Source organism: Notechis scutatus, chromosome Z, assembly GCF_049901735.1.
Source record: "Notechis scutatus isolate UNSWTSFEM ecotype Mainland chromosome Z, rNotScu1.2, whole genome shotgun sequence".
Taxonomy (NCBI): domain Eukaryota; kingdom Metazoa; phylum Chordata; class Lepidosauria; order Squamata; family Elapidae; genus Notechis; species Notechis scutatus.
In genome coordinates this window covers 77,858,515-77,884,922 of record NC_142025.1, presented here as the reverse complement: position 1 = coordinate 77,884,922, position 26,408 = coordinate 77,858,515, and the positions used below count along the sequence as shown (strand labels likewise).

General features: G+C 35.5%; 1 protein-coding gene across 16 annotated transcripts in view; it reads right to left on the bottom strand.

Moving 5' to 3' along the window:
* IKZF1 (IKAROS family zinc finger 1) overlaps positions 1–26,408 on the bottom strand; it is an 88,991-nt gene that overhangs the window by 5,522 nt on the left and 57,061 nt on the right. For 3 of the 16 annotated variants that reach the window (XM_087946446.1, XM_087946448.1, XM_087946450.1), the window contains 6 exons: positions 24,406–24,465; positions 20,700–20,954; positions 12,383–12,550; positions 11,005–11,130; positions 7,245–7,379; positions 2,877–4,753 (listed from right to left, as the gene is read on the bottom strand). In XM_087946446.1, coding sequence (XP_087802572.1) covers positions 4,047–4,753; positions 7,245–7,379; positions 11,005–11,130; positions 12,383–12,550; positions 20,700–20,954; positions 24,406–24,465 — 1,451 coding nt within the window. In that variant the 3' untranslated portion in view covers positions 2,877–4,046. Of the gene's footprint in view, positions 1–2,876; positions 4,754–7,244; positions 7,380–11,004; positions 11,131–12,382; positions 12,551–20,699; positions 20,955–24,405; positions 24,466–26,408 lie in introns of those variants that run through there. The other 13 variants (XM_026678352.2, XM_087946452.1, XM_026678350.2 and 10 more) reach the window with 8 other exon arrangements.

Below are 26,408 nucleotides of genomic sequence, written 5' to 3'. Positions count from 1 at the left end.
TGCACCACCACGGCTCATAATGAATACTGTGTGATCTGTGCTGAACAGGAGTAACTTTGATTTTTGGACAAAATAGTTCAACAGTTAAACTGTAGTTCCACACTATAATTTTAACAACAGTGTTTTAATTACAAAAAGCTCCATTAGTCCTTTTACTACTTTTTGTTGATGGTTATTCTGTGAGACTCCTCATTCAATGAGCACCTTGTGGCGTTGCCCATTATACTTTTACAAATATGCCAAAAATAAGAGTTTAATTCTTTTAACTACTTATAGAAACTGCAATTTTTCCCTGGCATTAAGAGACCCTTTGGTAGTATTTGCTTTACAAATTCTTACCTTTTCTTTCTTTCTTTTTGTAATTCCCCCTTTCTTTCCTCCCACAACACAGTTACATGTATACATACTTAGCCAGAATCTGATGACTGTTCATCATGCTATACTTTCTATTCCCTAGAAGAAATGTTCCAAATATTCTTTATCATAAAATGATTCATCTTTGCCTTCAGACAAAAGGTTACAGTTTTTATGAAAGTCACTTCATTGTGTTTTAAATACATTGGTCAAAGAAAGTTATTAGAAGTACAGTATAAAACCACAGCAAAAATGTGTGCAATACAAGGCAGTGCCAGAATAAAGCTGAAGTGTAAGCTCTCAAAAGCATTCATCAGTTGCTATTTATAGAAGTGAGGCATTCTATCAAAAGAAATTTTAAATTAGTATCAATTTATCAAACTATACATAAAAATAAAATCCTGGTCATTTATTTTCAAACAAAACAAGACTTATTTTGAACAGTGGTGTGGCAAACATGACAATTCCAACGATGGGACTTGTCAATTCAGTGTAGATCACTAATATTATCCTTCCCTAAAGTATATTTTTGCTTTCAATATTAAAGGAAAAAAAATAGAACAAGAAACACCATAAACTCTGATCATACAATAGTTGATGCCCATACAAAGATATCATATATTAATTTTAAACTTATGTCTTGTGGACTTTAAAACTATAGAAGATTGTTTAGGATTACCTAGTTCAGAGTATCATCATCACACTTAGGGGTGGGATTCTACCCGTTCGTACTGGTTTGGGTGAACTGGATGTTAAAGTTACATCTGGTTCATTGAACCAGTATTTCAACTGACTGGCTGGCCCCGCCCTGCCCACCCCTCCCCTCCCAGGAGTCTCCACGCAGCCCATTTTTGATGGAGGTAAGTGCAGGGTCTGCATGGAGGCTCTTGGGATGGGGGAAAATGGGCCTTCTGGAAGTCCAGAAACGGTCCTGTTTCCAGCTTCCAGAGGGCCTCCAGAGCCAGGGGGAGGCTGTTTTCACCCTCCCAGAGGCCCAGGGGATGCCTCTGGACCCTTAAGAAGGCAAAAAAATGGCCTTCCTAGAAAAAAACCAGAAGTTGCGAAATGGGCCTGTTTCCGGCTTCTGGTGGGTCTCCAGAGCTGGGGGAGACTGTTTTCGTCCTCTCAGAGGCCCAGGGGAAGCCTCCTGACCCTTGGGAGGGCAAAAACGGCCTCTCCTGGGCTCTGGAGGCACACCGGAAGTTGGAAACAGAAAGTTCTGGTAGGCCATGCCCACCATTGCCACGCCCACCCAGCAACTGGGCCTCTGGGATTTTGCTGGGATTTTTGAATCCCACCCCGATCACACTGATGTTTACTTATGAGTTGACTTTTTTGATCAGTAAATGGAGCCAAGCCTCAAATTCCAAGGAATGTAAACATAGATCAGTCTATATGCATTTGGGAAAAATCAATGTCTGCAATGTAGTGGGAAATTTGTGCTTATGAAAAATGATGAATGAGAATAAAGGCAGTGAAAAACCACTCTTAGAAATTACAAATTTAATTTGAAATTAAAAACTAAAGATATAGAGGAGGCCAATTAGAAGGGCAATAATTTTAGCTGTATAGTTCATTACTTTAAAATGTTTACTAAAAATGTGCAGAGTATGACAAATGTTTGATAAAATGTTTGATAAAAAGTGCATCAAAGTGAATCTGAAATGGTTGTGACTCCGTATTCAACATATACCCACGATAAACTTGAGTTATATAATCTATGAACAATCTTTCACTGTTACCAAACTGATGCACACAAAATTCTTCAAGCTGAAGAACAGAGACAAAACTTGCAAAAACAAAAATGCACTTTAAGTGAACAAAACATGGGTTTGCAGATAGGATTTAACTTGGTAGGATTTAACTTTAACGTGGTGCTTCGGTATTGGATTGCTTCAAAACTCATCGAATTTGGTACTCGACGCAGTTTGATGGGAAAATGTTGTTCTGGTACTCACCATTGCCTGGTGCTCAACACACCACAAAAGGAAGTGGGGTATAGTAGCAGCAAGCAAACATAAAGTCAGCCATGCTGGGAAAAATGCTGTAAAAGGAAGTGGGAGACAGCTACAGAGGGCAGACAGGAAGTCAGCCATGCTGGGAAGGACACTGACATGGGAAAAAGGAACAGTTAAGAAGTCCTTCCCAGCCAAAAGAGTCATGATAAGTCACATAATTTGATCCTCATCTTTTTAATGCTTGTCGCACCTCCTGGAACCAATTAAGGATGAGTACAAAGATACCCCTGTGCTGAATTTTTCAAAACATCTCCTTCAAATAACTCAACATTGTAGCTTTCCCTATTTTCTAATAGATGCAGCCTTAAAACCACAGTGTATTGGTGGAGACTTTATCATCAGTTTTATAATCAGCAATAAGATGAACTACTTATCAATAATCTGCCAAATCGTCTATAAAAATGGTGTTATCCTAATTGGGCATGTTTTACATAAAATGTTTGGATATGTATGAACAGCCTTATGCAACTGAATTAAATGAAACCAGGCTACGCTGAATATGTATAGTTTGTCATATGTTATTTATCAATATTGATCTGCAACTAATAAGATTGAAAGCTACCAGCATCAATATTCAACAGTGAACATGAAATTTCACACAATAGCCCTAATAAAATATCCTCCCTTCTTCTATGCCTAAAAGTTGCACAGGTGATGATCATGTGCTTTTAAGAAAGAAAAAAACATTGTTGAACAGCATCACTATGTCCCTTCTCAATATTCCTTCCCCAGCATGTTTTATAAACTCAGCTGCATGAGAAACAGAATACTGCAGTGCTATAAGGCAAGAACAGATCAAAATATAACATATATGTAATTGTTTCAAACTATACAATAGGCTTTTTAAAAATATTTCACCAGTCAGACTTTGGAATTGATTTACACTGAATCTGTTTAAGATTAGTTTGTAGTTCTACTAAAACTGAATCATTGGTCCTTGAAGATATTTTTACTTAAAGGATCTGGATTTGGGCAAAGCACTTCATTCTTTCACAAATTAATTGGTGCAAGTAGATTTTTCTTTGAATAACTCATGAAAATGATATCTACAATTAACATAACAGCATTGCTGCTCTTTTTTCAGAGCAATACAACTTTAAATTCTTCTGGCCATACTCTGCTTCCATTAACTAAATCATGGGATCAGAGCATTCACATCTTATCAGTTAGAAAAAAATTGTTTCCGCTGAGACAAAGAGTAGGAAAAAAATGAGTGGTTTTAACCTGTTCTAAGTCTAGATTGTTGATATAAGGAACACATCAAATTATTACAAAAATTTTATGTGTTAAAAGTGTATTTTCAAAACATCTGCATAAAAACGTGCTAATTATACCTTTCTACATTTCAGTCAAATTCAGAGATGAGTGTGCACAATTAACAGCTTTCAATAGGGACTGGGGCTGGGAGTGCACTTGCTAGCAAGAAAAAAGTTCTTTCACTTAACGAAAAGTTTCTGTTTACTACACTAACATTTTTGGTTACCTACATTTACAAAAAACCACTATTATCAATATAAAATTGCCTTATGTATGCATGCTACAAGACAACCTCATTTCTGGCAGCCCAGATTTCTGATATGTATTTTTATTGAATACTATTTTGGTCATTGTATTTTTTCTTTTTATTTATGGCTGCTCTTCATTTAGATCCAAATACTAAGTACAGCAAAAGTTTTAATTCATGTGGAAACGGTGTTCCCCTCGAGTTATGTGGGAAGAAAACTCATACCTATCCTGGCTGTGATAGCCACACATATTACACTCAAAAGGATCACGGAACCCATGACAACCCATGTGGATGGTATACATTACATGATCTAGAAAAAGAATTCTACAGTGTTCACATTTGTAGACTTTTACCTGCTCCCCATTGCCATTGATTACTTTGAAAGCATCTTGGGAGCTGTCATTACTTCCTCTTAGGACATCATACTGCCTGTGCTCTTCTTTTATGGAGAGGCCATTCCGTGCATGAGGCACTATGTGGTTGGTTAGGTATATTAAACCACTACGTTCTTCATTATTGCTCTCAGTATCAGTGGAGTCTTGGCCGCTGTTGCTGGGTGAAGGGTCCCTTTCTGAAGAGATGGACTTGGTTTTAGAAAGTAGCAGTAAGTTTTCCACTGCACTGTCCTGAGCTGCATGATTGGCTCGAGCATGGTTGTCTCCAAGGGGTTTGTGAAGCTGATACATTGGACTGATGACAGACACTCCTTCTGAGCCACCAGGGGGTGTCTGCACCAAAGGGCGCAAAGATTCTGCCCCTAGATAATTGATGGCATTATTAATAGCTTGGTCAATGACATGGGTTTGCATCATATCATTCTCCTTTTCATAATTGGTGGTTGCATCATAGGGAATATCAGATATGCACTTCTCACCTGTAATCCAAAGTATATCAGAGTTATTCTTGGTTTTGAAAAAATTTTCAAAACATCAGGCCTGATCAATTAGAGCTGATAATGACATCGGGAAAATATGAAAAATATACACACAATGATAGTAAATTAAGAAGGTGTGCATAAAGGCAAATATTCTAAAATGAAATATTTCTAATACATTTTAGCAGAATCTCAGAATTCAGTTGAACTGAATTCAGTTGAACTTGTCAATTTTCTTACATGCTTGTGACTATTATTTTGTTTGATTAATATAAGTCATCATTTGAAGCCTTCCTTCCTTCTTTCCTTCCTTTCTTCCTCCCCCCCCTCCCTGCTGAATAATGTAGGTGCCTTTGTATTTTTTAACTCCTTTTGTTAGGAGACAAAATCTGATTCTCTGGACTGTGGGCCTTCACATGCTGCACCATATATTTGAGCTGTCAGAATCACCACCCAATGGGAAAAAGAGATTCTTTCTTGTGGCCAAAGCAGAATTGTGGCTAATAAAATTGATTTCATTTTGATAAGCCTTCATGTTTTATGGCCTACATCTAGGTCTTACTTAAATTTTTGCTGTTATTATAGTTATCTTCTTACGCCACACTGTAAATAACTGACAGGAAACACTACTCTTTTAAGTCTTCATAACTGGCAAGATTTCTCATTATGACAAAAAGGAAGTGAGAGCATGAAAATTGCATCTTCTCCTAGTCCCATGCCAGGACTAATCCATAACCAAAAGTGTTCTTCTCAAAGTTATTGAAAATCCCTGATTATTCCATATTCATAGATTTTGTGTTCTGGAAAAATTCATGGCACTTTATTTAGATAATGTTTCTGAACCTAAGAAAGTCTGTGAGCAATTTTTATCTACAATGTAATATCATCTGATATTACAAAAGTTTCTAGGCAGAAATAGGAAACACAAGTATCACATCTCCTGAATGCCAGGCCTATGCTTTTGGCAATATCATTCTCTTCAGAAATTAGTAATGCTATTATTCCTGTAGCATGGAATTGTGCTCTGCAAGACTAAGAGTTTTATGAAATCATTTTTGTTGTATGTCTGAATTACTACTGAAGTGCTCAACATTATACTGATGGGACATACGAATTTTGTGTAGTTTTTAATGTTGTTTCAGAAGCACTGATAAGAAGCTAGGTAGAGTGAACTGGGTGAATAGTTTTCAAATGTTAGTAAAAATTTTGCACATACACAAATATCTTCTGTGTACTAAACACACTGTAACATAGGTATTATTCATTCTATTTCTAAGCAACATTATAAAAATTAAGACATTTATGTCGGTAAACTTTAGATATAGTCAGTAGATTTGGTTGCAAAAGCTGGATTTTCTCAATACCTCATGTGTTGCTATTAATTAATTTTCTCTTTTTAGTTGAAATTAGATAATGTTGAATTAATCAGAATAAGCACTGGACCAGTAGAGTTACTTTACTGGACTTTCATTAAAAATGGGGAGATTATAGAAGACATAGGGGAAATCAGAAAAAAAATGATTTTTCCCAAGACCTTACTTCTCATTCAATTACTCTAGTTTTCCAGAGAGACAGAATACTACAAAGTTCTCAGAAGTACAATTTTAGGAATGGTGAATCCATGACTCTTCAAGGTGGTGAATTAACTTCAATCAGTACCAGTTGCCAAGGCAGGAATGGTGGGATTTGAATAGACATAGATTCATTCTTGGTAAATAATTGATTCCATGTCAGATTGCTAAGGAGGATGATATGCAGAGTTTTGGCATTCCAGAGATTTCCCCAAGTACAGATAATATTTTCCCATCTTACATATCTTTCCCTATGTGCAAAGCTTCATGCTGGAGGTGGTTCACTGGTGGGATTCATTTTTTTTTTACTACCGGTTCTGTGGGTGTGGCTTGGTGGGCGTGGCAGGGGAAGGATATGTAAAATCTCCAGTCAGAGGTAGTATTTGCCGGTTCTCCGAACTATTCAAAATTTCCACTACCAGTTCTCCAGAACTGGTCAGAACCTGCTGAATACCACTTCTGAGGTGATTTGTTAATAAAGTTCAATGGCACCTCCCTCCCATGTGACCAGCACCCTTCTTTGTCTCTAAGATTGTTAATCTTTTTTTCCTGCTGTTTTATATTGGATATTATTAATGTTTCTAATGTTTTTATGTTGTAAGCCACTCAGAGTCATTGGATATAAGATGGGTGGCATATAAATTTTATAAATAAATAAATAAACAAGTTATTTCTGTGTTCATGCTGTCTTCTTCCCTCACAGCCCAAATCAGTGGCAAGTGCAAAACACTTTCTGGACACTTTCAATCATGTCAGTGCTGATCCAAAATCTTTGCATATATTTTACTTCACCACTACTAAGAGCAGTTTGGAATCCACATTTTTGATTAATTGTTTTGCTCTTTCTATTGTTATACGGCAATAAAATTAAAATTAAAAATACTACCAGAAAAAAAGAGGGAGCAGCATTTAGTTCTTACCAACAAATTTCTGAGGCAGAGAACTCTTACGTTTGGCGACGTTACTTGCTAGTCTGTCCAGCATAAGGGAGCGCTCTGATCCCATCTTACACAGGTCTTCAGCCATTTCACTTTGGCTGGTTTCCTCTTTCATGACTGAAAAAAAAGTGTTAAAGGACACCAGATGTTTTAAGACACACTTATTTCCAATTTTTTTCTGAAACTCTGCTGGCAGTCAGGCTGTAAAGCTGAGAAGCAACAAAAAGAAAGGTAGTTTGGAGTATATGATAACTAAATCCTCTACAGAGATGCAAAATCCAAGTACTCATTGTCATTTTTAATGCAAGGGAATATGAAATGCATTAAATATATGGATATAATTATATGAAAAATTTGTACTTTAATTTGAATTAAGATTCAGTTCAGCTTAGATTTACTTTTTCCTTCTGGTTTCATCCATTTCTTTGTCCCAACTATTTTTTTAAAAACAAAGCCCTTCTGTGAAAAACAAATCAACAGTAACAAAAGTGCAGCATATTTTGTGACACTGGTAACCAGTGACTTTGTGAGTGCACAGTTGCTATTTTAAAAAAAACAACATATAAAAGATAGGCATAGAGCAAAAGTGTAGAGGGAGGAAATGCCCTGTGATAACTCCCTGATTCTTCTCTCTTAGGCTCCAGCAGGGAGTAACAAGTCCTACCTAATAATCAAGTGAAATAGGATGTTTTCTCTTTAACCAGGAGGCCTTATTGTGCATATTTCCTGGAGAATCAGAAAAATATTTCATTGAATTCTACTGCAGAGCCTCATTAAGGAAGACCATCTCATTTTGCTATGAGAAAGATTTATTTTTCTCTAGCTATCTTCTTAAGAAATAAAGAAGTTGTAGAATAATTCTAGAGATGTTATTCTACAGATTCCTTGTCTTTTCGGTAGAGTATGCTAGAGGTGGCTTGTGAAACTCCAGGTTTGAGTCTGAAGTGAAGATCAATCGAAAGACTCAATATTAATTAAATGAAGCAATGATCTTTAATAATTTTCTACTTCCCGTTTTCAGTGTGGGAGGGAATTCTGTCCCTCTCCCATAACAGTTTCTGATCCTTCAAGTTGCTGTTTCATTGTAAAGCAGTTCAAAAAGCTCTGTCCATAGTGCTATTCCAGAAGAGAAACCGATTCTGAAGTTCATTTTTTTGTTTCTTTAGTACAAACCATTTGTTATGTATATTTGCAAAGGAGATACTTACTAGTATCTCCTAAAGGAGTTTAGACAATCCAGTATTCTTACTATGGTTACCTGATGGGATTCACATACTACTCATACTCTACCACCCATATTTCCTATTCTGTGTTGAAATCCACTGTTCTTGTGCAAAAAATGGTTTTGCATCATCTCAACACCTAAACCTTTTCTATTTTCTACTTGGTTGTAAATCACTGGCTATCTATTAAAGCATTGTCTTGAATCACTGTTCATTCCACTGAGCTTTTTGTGGGACTTATGTCAACTGATTCCAAATTATTTTCAAACTTTTTGTGCAATCATTGTATTACTGGCTCTCTAGAAAGTGTTTCCAATAATCTATACTGAGTTAGATGTACAAATTAGCATGAAAAAATGTAGCCCAATTTGGTTTGGTTTATTTCTGTTGTGGTACTTTGATTTATGTGTCATCTAGACTGATTAATAAATATGGTGAGTTCAAATACCTGCACATTTGGGATATTTTGATTGGTCACAGTACACTCCTTATTTATATCATTTTTGAAACAAATAATTTAGCACACAGTATCATAGATGCTCACTTTAATCTAGAAACAAAAGTAATCCTTTGTTTGAATCAATTTGCTATATTTAAAAGTTTCCCACTTAGCAAAAATGAAAATATCTCACAACATTAACGATCAGAAGTATCACAGCTGCTTTCCAGCATTACTTTGACAGACATTAACTTTAGATTATCTGAAAATGTGATAGATAATCCAAGAGCCATGGTGGTGCAGTGGTTAGAATGCAGTACTGCAGGCTAACTCACTGCTTACTCCAAGAATTTGATTCTGAATGGCTCCAGGTTGACTCAGCCTTCCATCCTTCCAAGGTCAGTAAAATGAGGTCCCACATTGTTGGGGGCAATATGCTGATTCTGTAAACCACTTAGAGGGGGCTGTAAAGCACTGTGAAGCAGTATATAAGTCTAAATGCTATTGCTATCTGCATATGAGGCCTAAAGCAACATAACCTTCTGACATGGTAATCTGCAGAAAGTATCTTCAGAACTTCCACCTGACACAACCATCATATCCATCATATATGTCATAACTAAGCTGATCATTATTTTTAGACTGAAGAGGCCCTAGTGCCTCCCACATGATGGATCAGCTTACTTGAAAGCTGAGTTAGCACAGGTATTGGTATTCTGTTACAAAGTGAAAACTGCAGGACTCTGAACACCCATTTTTATGGTGCCGATAACTGAAGTAGTTGATGCAGTTGGAATTATATTGTTGTCATTGAGTTACTTCTGCTTTTGTGAATTGCTATATGCTTGTTTATTTAATTGGGTTTGTTTTAGATTTGATAATTTTTATTGTAGTCTGCCATGAGTCATATAATTTGTTAGAAGAAATGTAACTATGAGCAAGCAAATTGTTAAAATACATTGACAGGATCAAAGCAATTTTAATTCTTTTTCATCATGCACAGTAATAGGTGTATCAAAAATGCTTTATATAGTCTTGTTATAGGGACTCAACACAGTTTGTATTTGTACCCGAAAGGACCTTACTTGCCACATAGTGTTTGATGGTGTTTCCAGTAATCCAAAGTATGCCTTCAGAAAATACAGCCTTCTGGCAAAATGAATGTGTGCTTTTTAAAAAAGGTGTATAAGAAGATTTGTCTATCATTCATATCCAATCCATTCCAATATGCAATTAGTATGCAACTGAAGTGCTCAGATAACCACAACTAACTCAACTTTAAGAAACAATGGCCTTCATCTGTTTCTCTATGCACATTAATGCATGTCTATATTTTAGTGTGCATTCAGTAAAGATGGAATAAGCATGAATTGTCACCTTCCTTTCAAATGAATGGCTGCATTCATTTGTGTATGTGTGTGTGTTTGTATCTTATGATATACAATCTCTGAAATGATTGATTAACAAGTGCTGAAACAGGAATAGGAGAAAGAATGTTGTTTTTAAAATAATTTCCATCTTAAAGAACTTTTTTTCTTGGAAGATAAAAGAATTGTATCTCATGTTTGGAGGTTTCCCAGATATTCCTACTTCATTTCACTTCATACATCTAATATTGAAAGAGCTTGAGAAGTATTCAGTATTAGAGCTAGTGGGGGAAAGGAGTATTGCTGATTGAGAAATGCAGGGAAGATAGATGATCACACTATTGAACCTGCAAACAGAAAGATGAAATAGCTTCTTGTTGCTATGACAGTAAAATCACCTATAATTTTTTTTTCCAAAAGCTGTAGCTGTTTGAAAGTAAGCAAAGGAAAGAAAGTGGGCAGCACAAAAGTAGCTATTCAAAGATAAGGCAAAGAAAAACAGGAGGGAATAACTTCAACTGAGAAATAGTCACCAGACAAGAGGCCAATAGTTATTTCTCACATTCAATCTCTCTGCCTTTAGGAATTCGGTCAATCCCTTCCATCTTGAACTTTCTTGCAGCTCCAAGAGAGCACTGGACTACTCATAGAGTTGGGCCTTATAATTGCATCTTATTGTGAAGCTAATCTTGCCTTTTGCTTTGTATTCTTACCCGGATAGAGGCCACCTGAAAGATTCATGGATTGTAAATAGTTGTGGCAGCGCTCCTTATGTTCTTCCAAAGAGCTTCGCTGCTTATAACTCCGACCACAATATCCACATTTATGAGGTTTGCCAACTGCAGGGGGAAATGGAATTTATTGTAGAAACTCAAAGAGATCTGGGATAATATAGTCCAGATAATGTGAATCAAATATGAACAAACAGCCAGACTCAACAGCCATCCTGAAGAATGCAAAGGATAATTTTTACTGCAATTTTGGGGCAAGTAATTCGGTCATGTTGTAATGAAAACAGGCCTACTGACTCAAACTATCTGGGGAAAAAGTGCCACTAATAAGAGGAAAAAATTGTCAAATTAGAATTTGCTCAACTCTGGCTTGAAGGTTTGAATTTAATACAAATAAATTTAATAATGAATAAAACTTTCCTGGTTTTTAAAATCATTTTAAAAAGTTATTTTGCATCTTTTCTATAAGAAAAACTATAAACATGAAATGTCAACTTGAAAACTGTTTAAAATGCAAAGGCTCAAACCTGCATTCTATGCAGATAATATTAAATGTTTATATCTAATAGTGAAGAAATTTTAGCTGCTAATTTTGTCCAATATTCTATCTTTATAAAACAGATTTATCTAGAGTAAGTTTTTAGTTATTAAATAAACCCATGTTCCCCAACTGAATAACAGAATAACAGAGTTGGAAGGGAACTTGGAGGTCTTCTAGTCCAACCCCTTACTCAAGCTGGAGACTCTACAGCATATCTGACTAATGGTTGTCCAATTTTGTCTTAAAAGCCTTTAGTGTTGGAGCAATCACAATTTTGGAAGCAAGTTGTTCCTATGTAAGGATATAAGGATATATCCTATATAAGAATATAAGGAACAACCTATATCTTATAACTATATATTTCAGTTAGGCTCTTCTATGGAATTGTTGACCATATGTAATAAATTTGCTAATTTATGATTCATCACGTTTTTCAGTGCTAACTCATGGTCAAGCATTTATTAAAAATAATAAACAGTTCTGAATCAAATATATAGTTTGTTTATATGCTTGACAACTCTTGTGATCTCACAGATAGGCAAAAGATCAGGAGAAAAAGTATAAGGACTGCTGGCCTGCATATAAACTGACAGGAAATACACTGTTCCAAATCTGTTATTCTGTTCTGTTCTGTGCAAGGTTGTCTGAAAATTTAACTGAAATGCAACTAACTAAATGTCTAGTAGGCCCTTGGTTTCAATTGAGGTTAGAAGAAACCTGAACTAAATTAGCATTAATCTCAAATCATTTTGTAGATATAATTTGGTTTGGCCAAGTAGCAAGCAAAACCTTTCTAGAATTTTCTATCATGGAACCTACCGGAATGGGTCCTCAGATGGCCCGTAAGAGCATCTCTACGACGGCAAGCATAGTTACACAAGTGGCACTTGAAGGGCTTTTCGCCGGAGTGTAACTTTATGTGGCGGAGAAGGTTGCCCTTTTGAGTAAAGGATGCCCCACACTGATTACACTGGAAGGGGCGTTCGCCTACAGGGAGAATGAGAGGGAAAAATACGTGAGAACAAAACTCTTACAAGGTAATAGGAGGATGATTTCAGTGAGAAAGTTGTTTTCCAACTGGCGCTCTGTGACTTCCACCAGCTGCAGGTTTGATATAACATGAGCCTTTCAGACTAAACCTGCCAGTTCCTTAATGCTTCACTGGCTGGGTCAATTTGATCTGAAAATCTAATTTTTTTTCTAAATCAGAATGGCACATCACAATGCAAATTCAAACTCATTTAAATAAAGTGACTGCAACATTTTGTGTTGAAGAGCCACTCTTCCTGATCAGCAGTTTTGGAATAAACCAATATCCAATTTTGCATGTTGTGGCATTTGGTGGGTTTTTTTAATGTGGCTTTTTTCAAAGGGTCTTTAAAATATGCCACTGAAGCAGCAAAATAAAAAGGAAACTCATTAAAAATGCATTTCAGGATCACAAGTTCATTTCAGCGTTACATTCTTATATTTAAATGAAAGGCACTTCATTATAACAGTTATAATAACTTCTTTTCATTTACATTTTCCCTGTATTTTCCCTTTCAATTTCTTCTCCATTACCTGACTGTTCCTAAGCAGCCAAATCAGGAAAGAGACAGAAAAGTGTGGGGGCAGATGGGTGAGTGGGAGGGTGGGGTAGGGTGGAGTGGGATGGACTAAAAAAAGGAAGTTAAGACAGAGCAAAAGAGACACAGCATCTTCCACACAGAACTCCTAACTCTCATTGCTGATATATCAGAGATGGACTGCAGACTTGTTTATTTTGCTTTGATTGTTTTGGGTTTACTTTTAAAAAAACAGTCCAGAGTAATTAATGTCTGATTCACATTTTAGGATTTATACATGGGACTTTTTTATTGTTAAAATTATCTTTTGAAGAGAATAGGCTCTTTTGGTTAGGCCATATTTTACTAGCATGGCCAATCAACCTTGAGCATTTTAAGAGACTAATATGCTAATTACAGTTTGGTAATATTTACATATTAGTTACAATTCAAGATAGATGCTTGTTAGATACTAAAGGAAGCTAGAAAACATTGTCTTGTAGCTAATCAAGCACCCCTGCTTATCTATTACAATTCTCCTGCATTCCTTATTTTGCTAACATGCCAGAACTAAAGTAACTTCAACAAAGGTAAATTTTATTTTCCCTCTTGACCAGTTTAAATTTGTTCTCTCTACATTTTATTAGCCAAACCTAATTAACAGTACATTAAATTACACTTCCTTTCCTTTCTTCCATATCCTTTGTGTAACCTCATAGTAATTCAGCTAGTATGTAGCAGAGGAATTTAGTGAGGTGCTGTAATAAAATATGTGGATGACCTTGAGGAACAAGGGGAAGAGTTGCTGCCTAGGAAACAATCAGACAAGAGAGACCAGTGGCATAAAGCTTAGGAAGGACTCATCTTAATTGATCAAGCAGTTAAAACTGGTGACAGGAAGTTGTACTTTCAGATTTGCACATTTCTGTTAAAATACCCTCACAATAAACTTGAATTAACTCATCTAATAATTTTTCCTGTGTGGTTTACTGGGAAGGCTGACACCAATCTTACAAATCTGAAAGTACAAACTTCCTGCCACCACTTTTAACATCTTGATGCATTAGAGCAGGTCCTTCCTAAGTTTCTTTCTCTGATTGCTAAGCCATTGGGAATCCTGCCTCTCTTGTCCAATTGTTTCCCAAGCAACATCTCTTTCCCTCATTCCACAAGTTTATCCACATTATACAGTAGGTGTCCCTGCCTTATCCACTTTTTAACCCACTTTCTCTTCTCTATCAATTATTGCTCCTGCCCAGTATTACAGGTCCCCATTAAATGCTGAAATATGCCATTTTGATATAAACACTTAGATCCTGTCTAATAAAGGTAAGAGGCAATGAGGCAATTGATCTGCATCTAAATAGATCCAAAAGGAAGGGTTATTTTCATAATCCTTCCTAATTACTTTTTAAACATTTTTTCCTAACGGATAAATTACTAGATATTTCTAGATACATTCTTCTTAATAAGCTAATACATTTCAAAATATGTTAGATGTAACCAATAAATGGTCTTTCCCAAAGGAAAATTTATATCAAGGGGAATTTGAATTTAAAATATTGAACTGGTAAAATAATAATTTTGTCATCATTTTTTTCTTTTTGCCTTCTAATCTAATTACTCTAATTGAGCAGTATGTTAAAGTTTAACAAGTCAAACTCCCATAGTTTTGCTAAATTTTTTTCTTAAAACTAGTGTGATACATTGACCAGAAAGTTTCTTTTAGAAAATTCATGCTGACTGATTTCTTGGCCATTAAGGCAATGTTATATCCTTCCACGACAAACTATACTTCGGCTCAATCAACTTGATAAGTGATTGTGAGATCCAAAAGAGATATACTTTATTTAATTGAAAAAGGTTGCCTATAAATGTAATAAACATGTACCATACAACATTTGTATTAGGGTTATTTTTCCTCAATTTTCCTCAGATTCGGAGTCTTCAGAATTTAGTCTGTGGTTCAAGGTTTTTAAAAGCTAATTGATGGCATTTCACTACAATTCTCAGATCCACAATCATTATGAATAAAGAAAGGGTCAATAAAATGTAGATGTAGAATCATGCCTGGGATTCCATTCCTTGCCATTTATTTCTACAATTCTCTGGAAAGGAACAAAGGGATAAAGAGCCAGATGTCTTTTTTTAAAAACCCATTTCTTTTATCTAAAAACACAACCAGATTGGTTCAGTGGCTAAAAGTCTTTCTCTAGAAATGATGAGATAGACTTCTAGTTTCGACTTTAGGCATGAAGTTTGCTGGTGACTTAGGGCCAATGACTCACTTTCAGCCCTTCAGAGAAAACAGTGGCAAATCACTTCTGAAAAATGTGGCAGAGAAAGTTATATAGAGTTATTCATGTGGTCATCAGGAGTCAAGATTGGTTCAAAGAGTCTGGAATTGGTACAGAAGTGACATCTTTTAACAAAGTAATATATTGAAAACAAATCTACATTAAATGTAGATTTAGCAGGAATTGCACATATTTTAATCTCCAAAAGGCAGCAAATACTTTTAAAATTACTCTCCCTACACATAATGAAACTGGAGACATTCCCATTTAATTGGAATATTGTACAGTTCAATATGGATGCTGATAAATGAGGAAATGTGTAACATTGCCCCTCTTACTGCAAAGAACATGGAAAATTCTATGAAAATGCTTGAAAAGGACTTGGGATATTTCATATTGTTTGGAAAGGTATATTGAGGATGAACATTTTGTCAGAAAATGCCAGCCGTATTTCTGTTGCAACATAATGTGAATATCATCAGGATTCCCAGGTATGAATAAATTAATTATGTGCAACTATATAAAACATATGCTGTACACATGAGTAAAAAAACCAAATGGACAGTTATAGTATAGGTGGTACTTTGCTCAATAGTTGTAACACTAAGAGGCATCTAGGTGTCCTAGTAGACAATCACTTAAGTATTAGTGAGCAGGCTGCTACCAAAAAAAGCTAATGTAGTCCTGGACTGCATCAGTGGAGGGATAGCATCAAGATCATAAGAAGTGACAGTACTACTTTATATCACACTAGTGAGGCCACACATGGAATGCTGCATCCGTTCTGGTCACCATGATGATCACAAAAAGGATGCTGAGACCCTAGAAAGAGTGCAGGGAAGAGCAACAAAGATGATAAGGGGAGTGCTGGCTAAATTGTAAGATGAAGAGTTAAGGGAACTAAGTATATCTAGCCTAATGAGGAGAAGGCTTAAGAATAATATAATCACTTCTTCCAATAGTTGAGGAGCTATCACAAAGAAGAGGAGTTTGATTTATTCTCCAAAGCAGTGATCCCCAACCTTTTTTATGGCGCGGCCCGGTACCGGCATTAGCTGGGCGCCGCCATCTTTTTTGATGAAAAAAGTGCTTCCGGTGAGCTTTCTACCCGGAAAAGCTCACCAAGCGCTGCGCCGCCATCTTTTTTGATGAAAAAGTGCTTCCAGTGAGCTTTCTACCCGGAAAAGCTCACCGGAAGCACTTTTCATCAAAAAAAGATGGCGGCGCCCAGCAAACCAGCGGCCCGGTAGGACTTGTTCCACGGACCGGTACCGGTCCGCGGAACGGTGGTTGGGGACCCCTGCTCCAAAGCATCTCAGGGCAGAACAAGAAGCAATGGGTGGAAGCTCATTAAAGAGTATTCAATCTAAAACCAAGAAGAAATTTCCTGACTGTAAGAACAATGAATCAGTGGCATAGTTTGCCACCTGGGATTGTGATTACCCCATCTCTGGAGGTTTTCAAGAAAAGATTGGGCTGCCATTTGTCCTGGATACAATCCTTCTGCTTTGGGCAATTAGTTCAATTAGAAGAACTTCAAGGTCTTTTCCAGCCCTATGTTTCAATGATTTTATGATCTATTTATCTCCACTCCATGAAGAACTTCACTAATAAACATGCATGTGTCTGTTAGAATAGCAATAACATTTAGACATATACCACACCACAGTGTTTTACAGTACTCTCTGGGTGGTTTACAATGTAAAAAAATTATTTGCATATTGCTCCCAACAATTTGGGCCCTCATTTTACCAACCGTGGAAGGATAGAAGGCTGGAATCAACCTTGAGCCCCAGCAGGATCGAACTCCAGGCTGTAGGCAGGGCTTGCCTGCAATACTGCACGTTAACAGAAACCAAAGGCAAAGGAAAGGACTGAACGGGTAGAGTTCTAGGAAAAAAAATCAGCTTCCCTAATCAGGAAATTGGAAACAGCAGCAAACTTTGAGAAAAGAATGATTACCGTCTACACTGTGAAGCCTAGTTTCTGTGGTAGGGACATATACCAACTGGAAGATAATTCTCTGTTCAGTTGACACATTTTGTTTTGATATGGCTTCATGTGAAAATTATTTGAAAAGTAGTTTTGAAAAAGAAAAAAGACAAATATGATAGAAGTAGAATATTGAAAAAAAAGTGTCTTCCTTTAACTAAGGATGTACATTGTGAAAGAGTAAAAACACATGTCGCCTAGGAGAAACAGACTGAAGCAAAGTGCTAGAAAGTTGCAACAGTATCCAAAAAAGAAGTTGGCAAATCAATCCTAAAATTGCAATTAAGCAATATCCACACAGAATTAAGATTTTGTACTATAGATATTTTCCTTTAAGAATACATAACTAAAGACTAAACTGTGGAATGATTTTAAAATATGTTATAAGCTTTTTAAGAATGAGGAATTCAGTTACAAAGATTGTTTTCTGATGTAGAGAAAACCGTTGTCTTCTGTTGTAAATACTATATTGTAGATTTAATTATCTAATTTCTTATTTGTTTATTTAAAAGGAAGTCAACTTTCAGGTTAACTCACCTTTTGGTGACTTTTTGGGAAAATTAAGAACAGTTTCTTGGAATAGCATGGAAATATTTTGCTACTGCCTTTTTTGAAATATTTTTTCAACTTAGATGTCATCTACTGATCATTTGCTACGTCAAAAATAACAGTGAAATCAATGATGAAAACTGTGGAATTCAAAATCAATGTATTTATGGATATTATTATGACCTTGATAGACCCAGAGTATTAAATCAAATATGGTAGTAGTCATTCTATGGTTATGATATTCCCTATTAGAATAAAGAAACATACAAATTATATGATCTTCTAACAGTATCTGTTTTAATCTTTCCAAACCTATGCAGCAATTAGCCTAAAAAAGCTTGTGTGAACCATTTTAATTAAAAGCAGGCTCCTTGCCTTTTACAGTCTAGAAAAAGTCTTATGTGCTATGATTTCAATCAACTGCAGAAAGTGTCAGTATTTTAACCTGTCAGGCACTTATAGAAAGACCTTTGTTCTTTGAAAAGAGAGAAAAAAATCAGATAATCTCAGCTATATTTAGGACTTTTTTTTAAAAAAAGAAGATATCAAGTATTGTTTTAAATAACCACATGTGGCAGATATATTGGAAATAACCACATGTGGCAGATATATTGGGGATTGGAGTTTCACCTTTTAATTCATATCAATCATTCATTATATTTGTTACTTGCTAATGCTAATGCCAGTTAGGTTTAATGGTTAAGGCACAAGGCTAGAAACAGGGAGTTCCCGTTTCACCTTGGGCACAAAGCCATTTTGGTAACCTTGGGCCAGTCACTCCCTCTCTTAGCTCTGGGGAGAAGGAAAAGGTAAATCTCTTCTGAAAATCTTTCCTAAAAAAATTGAAGGAATTAGTCCAGATAATTGCCAGGAGTCAATACTGACTGAAAGGAACCCCCCAAAAACTTAGGTTACGCAGTGCTATGGATTTAATCTTTAAAGTTGTTTCAGAACAAGTGGGACCATGAAAGTTGTAAATGTTTTATTATGTTTATGCTCCCATACAGCTTATGGAATATTCAGGAGTTACAGTAAATATTTGAAACCATAAACCTCATACTGTTATCTGATACATGCTGAAATGTCACCATGAAATTGCCATTTTCACAATTGCTACTGAAAAAGTAGGATTGGAGATAATTATTTTTGCTTTCTTAGGACAAGATCTGTACAAAATCTTCAAAAGATATGCTTGATACGAGGGAATGGTTATCTGCTACGTTGTGGCTACCCCCAGATATCTCCCCATGCCGGAGCATGCACAGCTACTTAGCTTCACCAGCATATTGAAGCATGGTAACAGGAATCAACATAAAACCTCTTTACCAGAATCCCCTGCCTAAAAAGTTAAAATTTCTCCTCTAATTCAGTGGCCTTTTCAAACACACAACCATGACCAGAATGAAGTCAAAACACACTTCCCACTTGTTGCATTCCCTCTTGATACAAATTAGATCACAAAGGAGAAAATAAGCAGATAAGTAATTATTTCATAGACTAAAACCTAGAATCAAAAATGAAAACCTAGAGACAAGAATATTTATCTAACCTGTGGATCAGAAAACAGTGTTGTATAGAAACATGAAACTTGGGTGAAACAGAGGATTGCTGGTCAAATCAAGAAAATTCAGATCACCTAGCAAAGTAGAGGTAAGATGAAATGATGGAAAGATGACCAAAAAAATCAGAATTAACTCTTTCTGTCTGTAATTTGCAAATAATACAAGAGGTTTTAAGGCTGCATCTTAAATATATTAAGGGTAAAAAATAAAAAGTATCCTAGAGAAGGAAAGAGCGAAGTACCATTGTTAAAACTATTTAACTGGATATAGTATTTAAAAAATGCCCTGTAAGACTGCCATTTCTGGTTATGTCCCCATTCATGTGTCCATGGTTTAGTTGAAATCTAGTGAATACTGTATATTTTTATATTTAAGATCTTTGTCTGGCTTCTGCCTTTTAAATTCAAAGCCCCATCAAAGTCTCTATCAACATGTGTCCATAACCAAACACTAGTAGTATAAACAGTAGTTTATGGCATTGGAAACCTAATCATTCGTTTTTTGTTGCAGAAAGTACAATGGGATTCACATAATCCTTACAATTCACAATATGAATTATGGGAGGGGGATAATTTGTCTGCTGACAATGATACACTGATGCAAATGCCATGAGCAAACTACTTGTCTTTTTAAGATTTGCCACTTACTCCTTGGATCTATCTTTTTCCAGATAAGCAGAATCTTTCTGGAAGATTAAAATTACTATTCAAACCTCAGAGGGATTAATTTTAGAGGACTTTATTCCCACTACATTTAAATCTTAATTAGAAAATCAGTTTGGATATTTGATTCTGGTAATTATTATTTTGTTTCTAAAATATGGTTATTGAGTGAATGGAAAATAAGATAATTTCTCAATTTGGTAACTGCTATTATTTTGATCTTATGTCTGGCCTGGTTCAAAGACAAGGCATAGCCTGATGATACTATGTGTTGATTTACAAAAGGAATCAATTAGAAATTTAGCCTAAAATTCTCCTTGGCCATTTCATGGCTTTTGACACTACTAGCTATGGTATGATATTGGTGTTCTTGGCATGGTATAGTATAGTATGGTCTGGATGTGTTAAGTAATGTAATGTCTAGTAACCTTCTGAGTTTCAAGATAGGAGTGGGCAGCACAGTACTGGATTAATTCGAATACAAATCTCTAGTAGCTAAAGAAAAAAAAAACTCTGCTAGACCTTACCAGTGTGGCTTCTCTTGTGAACCATAAGAACATTGGGACCGATGCAAATTATCCCACAGACATCACACTTTAGCTTTCCGTTAGGGAGTCGAATGCCTCCAACTCCTGACATGGCTTTGCTGCCACTGTGTGAGCCATTCATTTTGTCTCCAGAGGCATCAAGCATTCGTAAATCCTCCGCACATTCTTCCCCATTCATTTCACAGGCATGCCCATTCTCTTCATCACTCTGTGTCTCTACTTTAATATTACTGGCTGAAAGAAACAATAGAGGATGCCACTCAGTGGTTTTTTTTTTAAATAAACCAATCAAAATCATTGTGGGAAAGAAACAGCATAAAGGAAAGCATTTCTCAATAATACACTTAACGATATAATTAAGTGACAAATTACTAATGTACTTACATGGGTGGAATGGACTTATTTAAAATACATATACAATATTAAAATATTTACATTTATAACTCTTAAGTTTCATATCATGCCCAAATCTCATCAATGTCATGTGCAAACTGGTGAAACTATCAATGTTTCTGGCAGCCACTATAGCTCTTTAATATATGATCATGTTGGCACATTTGACTGTGGCCAAATTTTATTTTATTGATGTAATATTTGTCACCATCAATTACATGTATTATTATTGATTGTTTATTGCCTTATTATTTTATTTTGTACCAAATTTTATTTGATAATATTTTATTTTATTTCATCTGGTAAGTTTTCACTTTTATGCTTTTCTGTATTACTTTCTGCTCATTTACCAAAAGAAAAGAATGACTGATATGTGACTGGATAAACAAGACTAACTTATCAAGCCCTTTCTCAGCTCATTTGCCATAGATTTGGATTGCCAAAGCCTTGTTAAACCTTAAAGCAACCTAGCAGAGACTCCATGTATGACAAAGGAGGCAATGGAATATACTTAATGAAGTGTGCCCAAATGCACATATCTGAAGAAAGTATGACTTGTCCAGAGCCATGGTTCTACCTGTGCCCTAGGCAGTCACTGGAGTAGGTATTAAAATATAAAGTATTTTTAATAATGGTCCTCATTTTGAGAAATTGACAACTCTAGAATGATATAACTGTTCTTGCTAAAAATCTGCCAAGAATTCAGGTTGGAACATGAAATCTTGTGAGATTCTATTGTTTTATGTTCCATAAATTCTATTCATCATACTATTCTATCCACCATAGCAGTAGCACATACTACAGTGGTGCCCTGACTTATTGGAACTCAAAATAAAGAAAAAAGTTAGCAGTCAGTGATCTAGGGAATGAAAACAGAAAGAAAAAGCTGTTTTTCTATATTTGACCTAGCAGATGGAAATTGATGTTAGCTTGGATGGTGCACTTTAAAAAAAATGTTTGGGCTACTAAGGCCACAAGGGGAAACATAAGCTCATCAGGAAATAGAGCCCAAACAGTTTCATTTTTCTTCTTCTTTTACTTTGAATATTTTGCCTTACTAGGACTCTATTTATTATTTTATATTTATTTATAATTCAAATTTCTTAACCGTCTATCTTCCCTAGAATATTTATTAGTTTGCTAAAATCGTGCCACTAAAAATGAATTTTGACAGTACAATATAGGGGTAGTCTGGGAGCAGAAAGCAGGCAGATGAACAATACTGAAGAAAGAAAACTATACATCAAGAGGAAATAAAGTTAAAAATTGTATTTCTGACATGCTATCTTTTCGTGTATAAAGAGGCTTATTTGCATTTATTTATCTACAAAGGGGTCACTCATTCAAAGATTTTAGAAATCTTTTATATTGGAGAGGATACAAACATGTCATCCCCACCAATATGTAAGTATGCTTCATGTAGGTAGGATTTTATCCCTTTAATAATACAGGTAATCTTCACCTACCAACTGCAACTCTATCCAGCAATTCCATTGCTAAATGACACAATCATTAAGTGAAAAATCACAATCATGTCAGACTTGATGTGGTCATGGATAATATTTGAGAAGCAAAATTGATTTTCATGTGATCATACAATGACACTGTTACATGTAAATTTTGTCAACTTCTCCATGTTTGGTAGATCCTAAAATACACCATCTTCCCATTTTGCTATTTATTTTATCATACCAAAACTGGATAATTGAAAATATATATTTAATTGGAACCAGAATTAGTTTATTGAATCAATGGGATAAATAAATCATGATTAATTCATAAGTCTATTGATTTCAGTGTGTCTACTCAAAGTGTGACTAAGTGTAGATCAAATTCAGTCTGTTTTTTATCTTCTTCCAGTTTTAAAAACAAAATATTTTCATTCTGTCTGGAAGTAAATCTCACTAAGCACAGTGAAACTTCCTTGTATGTAGACATGCTCTGCAATGGTCCTAAAATAATATAGGTTTCAAAAATGCATTTCAAAAATGCAGACACACCGTATCCCAGCTACTATCCCACATACCATCAAAGTGATATCAATTGTTATTACAGATACTTGACAGTGGGTGAATTATTTTTTATGAGTCAAATCAAACAGAAGAGATGTGAGGAATATTACACATTTTAACTTCTGTTAGCCTTCTGCCAAATCAGGCCACCTGTACAGCACTTCTGATTAACTGACAATGATATTTGATTAAGAGTTCCCCCCCAGGGGTGGGATACGACAGGGTTAACTACCAGTTCGGGATTTATGAGCTTCCCTGCTCGCTGTGAGCCGCGTGCCTGTTAATTGTCATTGGCACTCTGCTTGAGAAGCAGCCTTTGAAACAGCCTCTTTTCTTGTTTTTTTTTAACTGCAGCTGTGCCTCGTTCAGCAGCTGAAGTTGACAAATCAGGAAATAAAGATCAGGTAAGAGCCCAGATGGGTGGGTGGGCAAAAACTTCAGCAGACATAGAACCGGTTCTATGTCTGCTGCTCTTCAGAGCTACCAGTTCTACAGAGGTGGACAGAATCAGTAGAAACCCACCCCGGGTCCCCCCAAATCTTGGTATATAATGCTTTAACAATACAAACTTTAGCCTGCACTTGAATCTGGATATTACTAGTGTAAGACACAAGTGGTGCTATTGAAATTGTGTCCCCAGGCCTGTAATTTTTCAGTGTTGAGTAGAATAGTCTGATCTCATAACCACTTCTCCCACTTAGCCACTGCTAGTTTTGACTTAATAACTGTATCATGTGCCTAGCCCTCCATTTTCTGATCTGATTTGCAGTCAACCAACCACTGCATTATTTCTCATCATTATGAAATCTGAAATCAAGGCATAAGAATTATTTTATCAACCAATCAATCAATCAAACAAACAAACAAAAGAACCTTAACCAATGAGCCATGCACTTCTGTATGTAGAAAAGTAAATATGGTATGTACTACTCAAAGTCCTTTTTTATTTAATGGTTACAGGGCCCTATGAAAAGATATTACTAAGCATTTAGTTCTTTCTTGATATAAGTGGTATTTTTCATATGCCCCTGTAGTTAGTCATACACTAGAATTTTTCCTTTATCATATAGATAAATTAGGCTTTTCTCTAAGCTGATGTATGTGTTACAAACACTAACATTATTTGTAAACTTGAAAAAAATAGTATGAGGTAAAAGTTAAAGGACAAAGGCAAGAACAACAATAAAAAATAGACAAATGAAATATATGAGTGACAGAAGTTACACGCACAGATGAAAAAGTTAAGTAATATCTGGCCATCATACCCACAGAATACTTACGAGAAAAAGATTTGGGGATGATGGTGTGAAAATCCTTAAAGCTTTCAGCCCCATATGCAGCTGCAATAAAGAAGGTAAAGAGGATGCTAGATTGTAAGGTGGTCAAGCAGCACAAGATGAAGAATCATAAAAGACATTGTTTTTATGAAAGAGACTGGCATCACTATTCATAGAGGTAAAATAGAGGACAGAATAATAGGGAGGCAAACTCTTGATATTTAAATAAGTGTTTTCAAATTTGGAAGAATGTAAGGAATTTTTCAGTACAGTTTAAGTGCTTAGAGCAATTCCGCTTTAAAATAAATAAAAAGCAAACACTTTAATTAGCACCTGTGAGGTTGCTTTCTTCTACACTGTAAGATAACCATCTTTTTTGTAAAAAAGGGATTTTAGGCTTTTGGTACTGTATGCTCATCTAGAAAATAAGACCATTTAAACATTTATAAGCATCATACAGTATGTAGAATTGGAAAGTGAAGTTAAAATAGAACTTAAAACACAAGAATAATATTTAGAAGACCTATCTTTAATAGTATGGTCGATCTGGGAAAGAATTGTTTGCTTTGGTAAGGAAGCTAAAACCTAGAATCATGGAATGGGGGACAACCACTTTCCATGTACTAAGTTAAATTAAATCATCCAGATAGTTATTAATCCTTTGTTTAAAGATATCCAATAAAAAGAAGCCTATCATCTAGATCAGGGGTGTCAAACTGGTAGCCCATAGGCTGGATGCATCATGCACAGGCCATGATCACCCCAGCTCTGCGAAGAGAAAAAACCATAATGATATGTCACGTTACAGTAACGTGACATGGCAAGTTTGATACCTGTGATCTAGATAATGGATTCTATTGTCTTATTATTAAAAAAAAAATTCCAATTCAAAATGTTTCTTATAATGTAAATCCATTATTCTGGGATATGTGGATTGAATAGATCTCCTGTGTGACATTCTTTTTGGTACTTAAGGATGAAATTCACTTTTTTAAAAAACTAAATATTTGCATTTCATCTGTACATCTTTATAGAACTTAGTGTCATATTTCCTAATCCATCCTTATCTCCCTTCTTTGAATCTGTTCAAGGTATCTAAATCTTTCCTAAAAGTTGCTCAGATACTATTTGTCTACTTTGTGGCCACATCCAACTACTGATATAAATTCAGTTTGTAATCAACTACTATTTCAAAATCTTGTCCACATAATTGTTATTTCTCATTCAATATTTCTACAGTGGATTCTGAAGAACTTTACATTTATTAGTTGAATGTTCATTTTGTAATTTTCGGGGCAATTTCTCAAGATTATGAATTGTATTCATTTATTTTATTTCCTACGTATTTTTAAAAAATCTCACAATTTTGTATCATTTAATAGATTCTTACATAGGATAACAAGGTGGAAGGGACTTTGGAAATCTTCTAGTCCAATCTCCTGCTTGATTTTATACCATTCCAGACAAATGGTTGTCCAATCTGTTCTTGAAAATATTCAGTGATTGAGCACTCAAAATTTCTGGAGGGAAGTCATTTCACTGATAAATTCTCACTGTCAGAAAATTTCTTCTTGGTACTAGGTTGTAACTTTCTTTAATGATATTCCACTACTTAGTTCCTGATGTGCCCTCAGGTGCTTTGGAGAATATATTGACTGCCTCTTCTTTGTGAGAGGCCCTAAGTACTGGAAGATTGCTTTCATGTCATCCTTAGTCCTTCTCAAGCACCCAATCAATAGCAACATGGCATCTCACCTGATACCTACCACTAGTTTGATGAGGACCCATGTTTTTCAAGCCAGTTATATATTACTTGTCATGTCACCTAGCCAATGCCATATTAGTTTGCTAAGCAGAAAGTTAGACTTTGTAAGTAGAGGGGTTTAGCTTAGAAAGAATTGGGTTTTTTAAATACTCACTTCTGGTAATGGCCATATTATTTGCCACATGTTAAAAACTGATTACTTTTTAATCTACTCTACAGAATCCTGCTGAAAGGTAAGGAG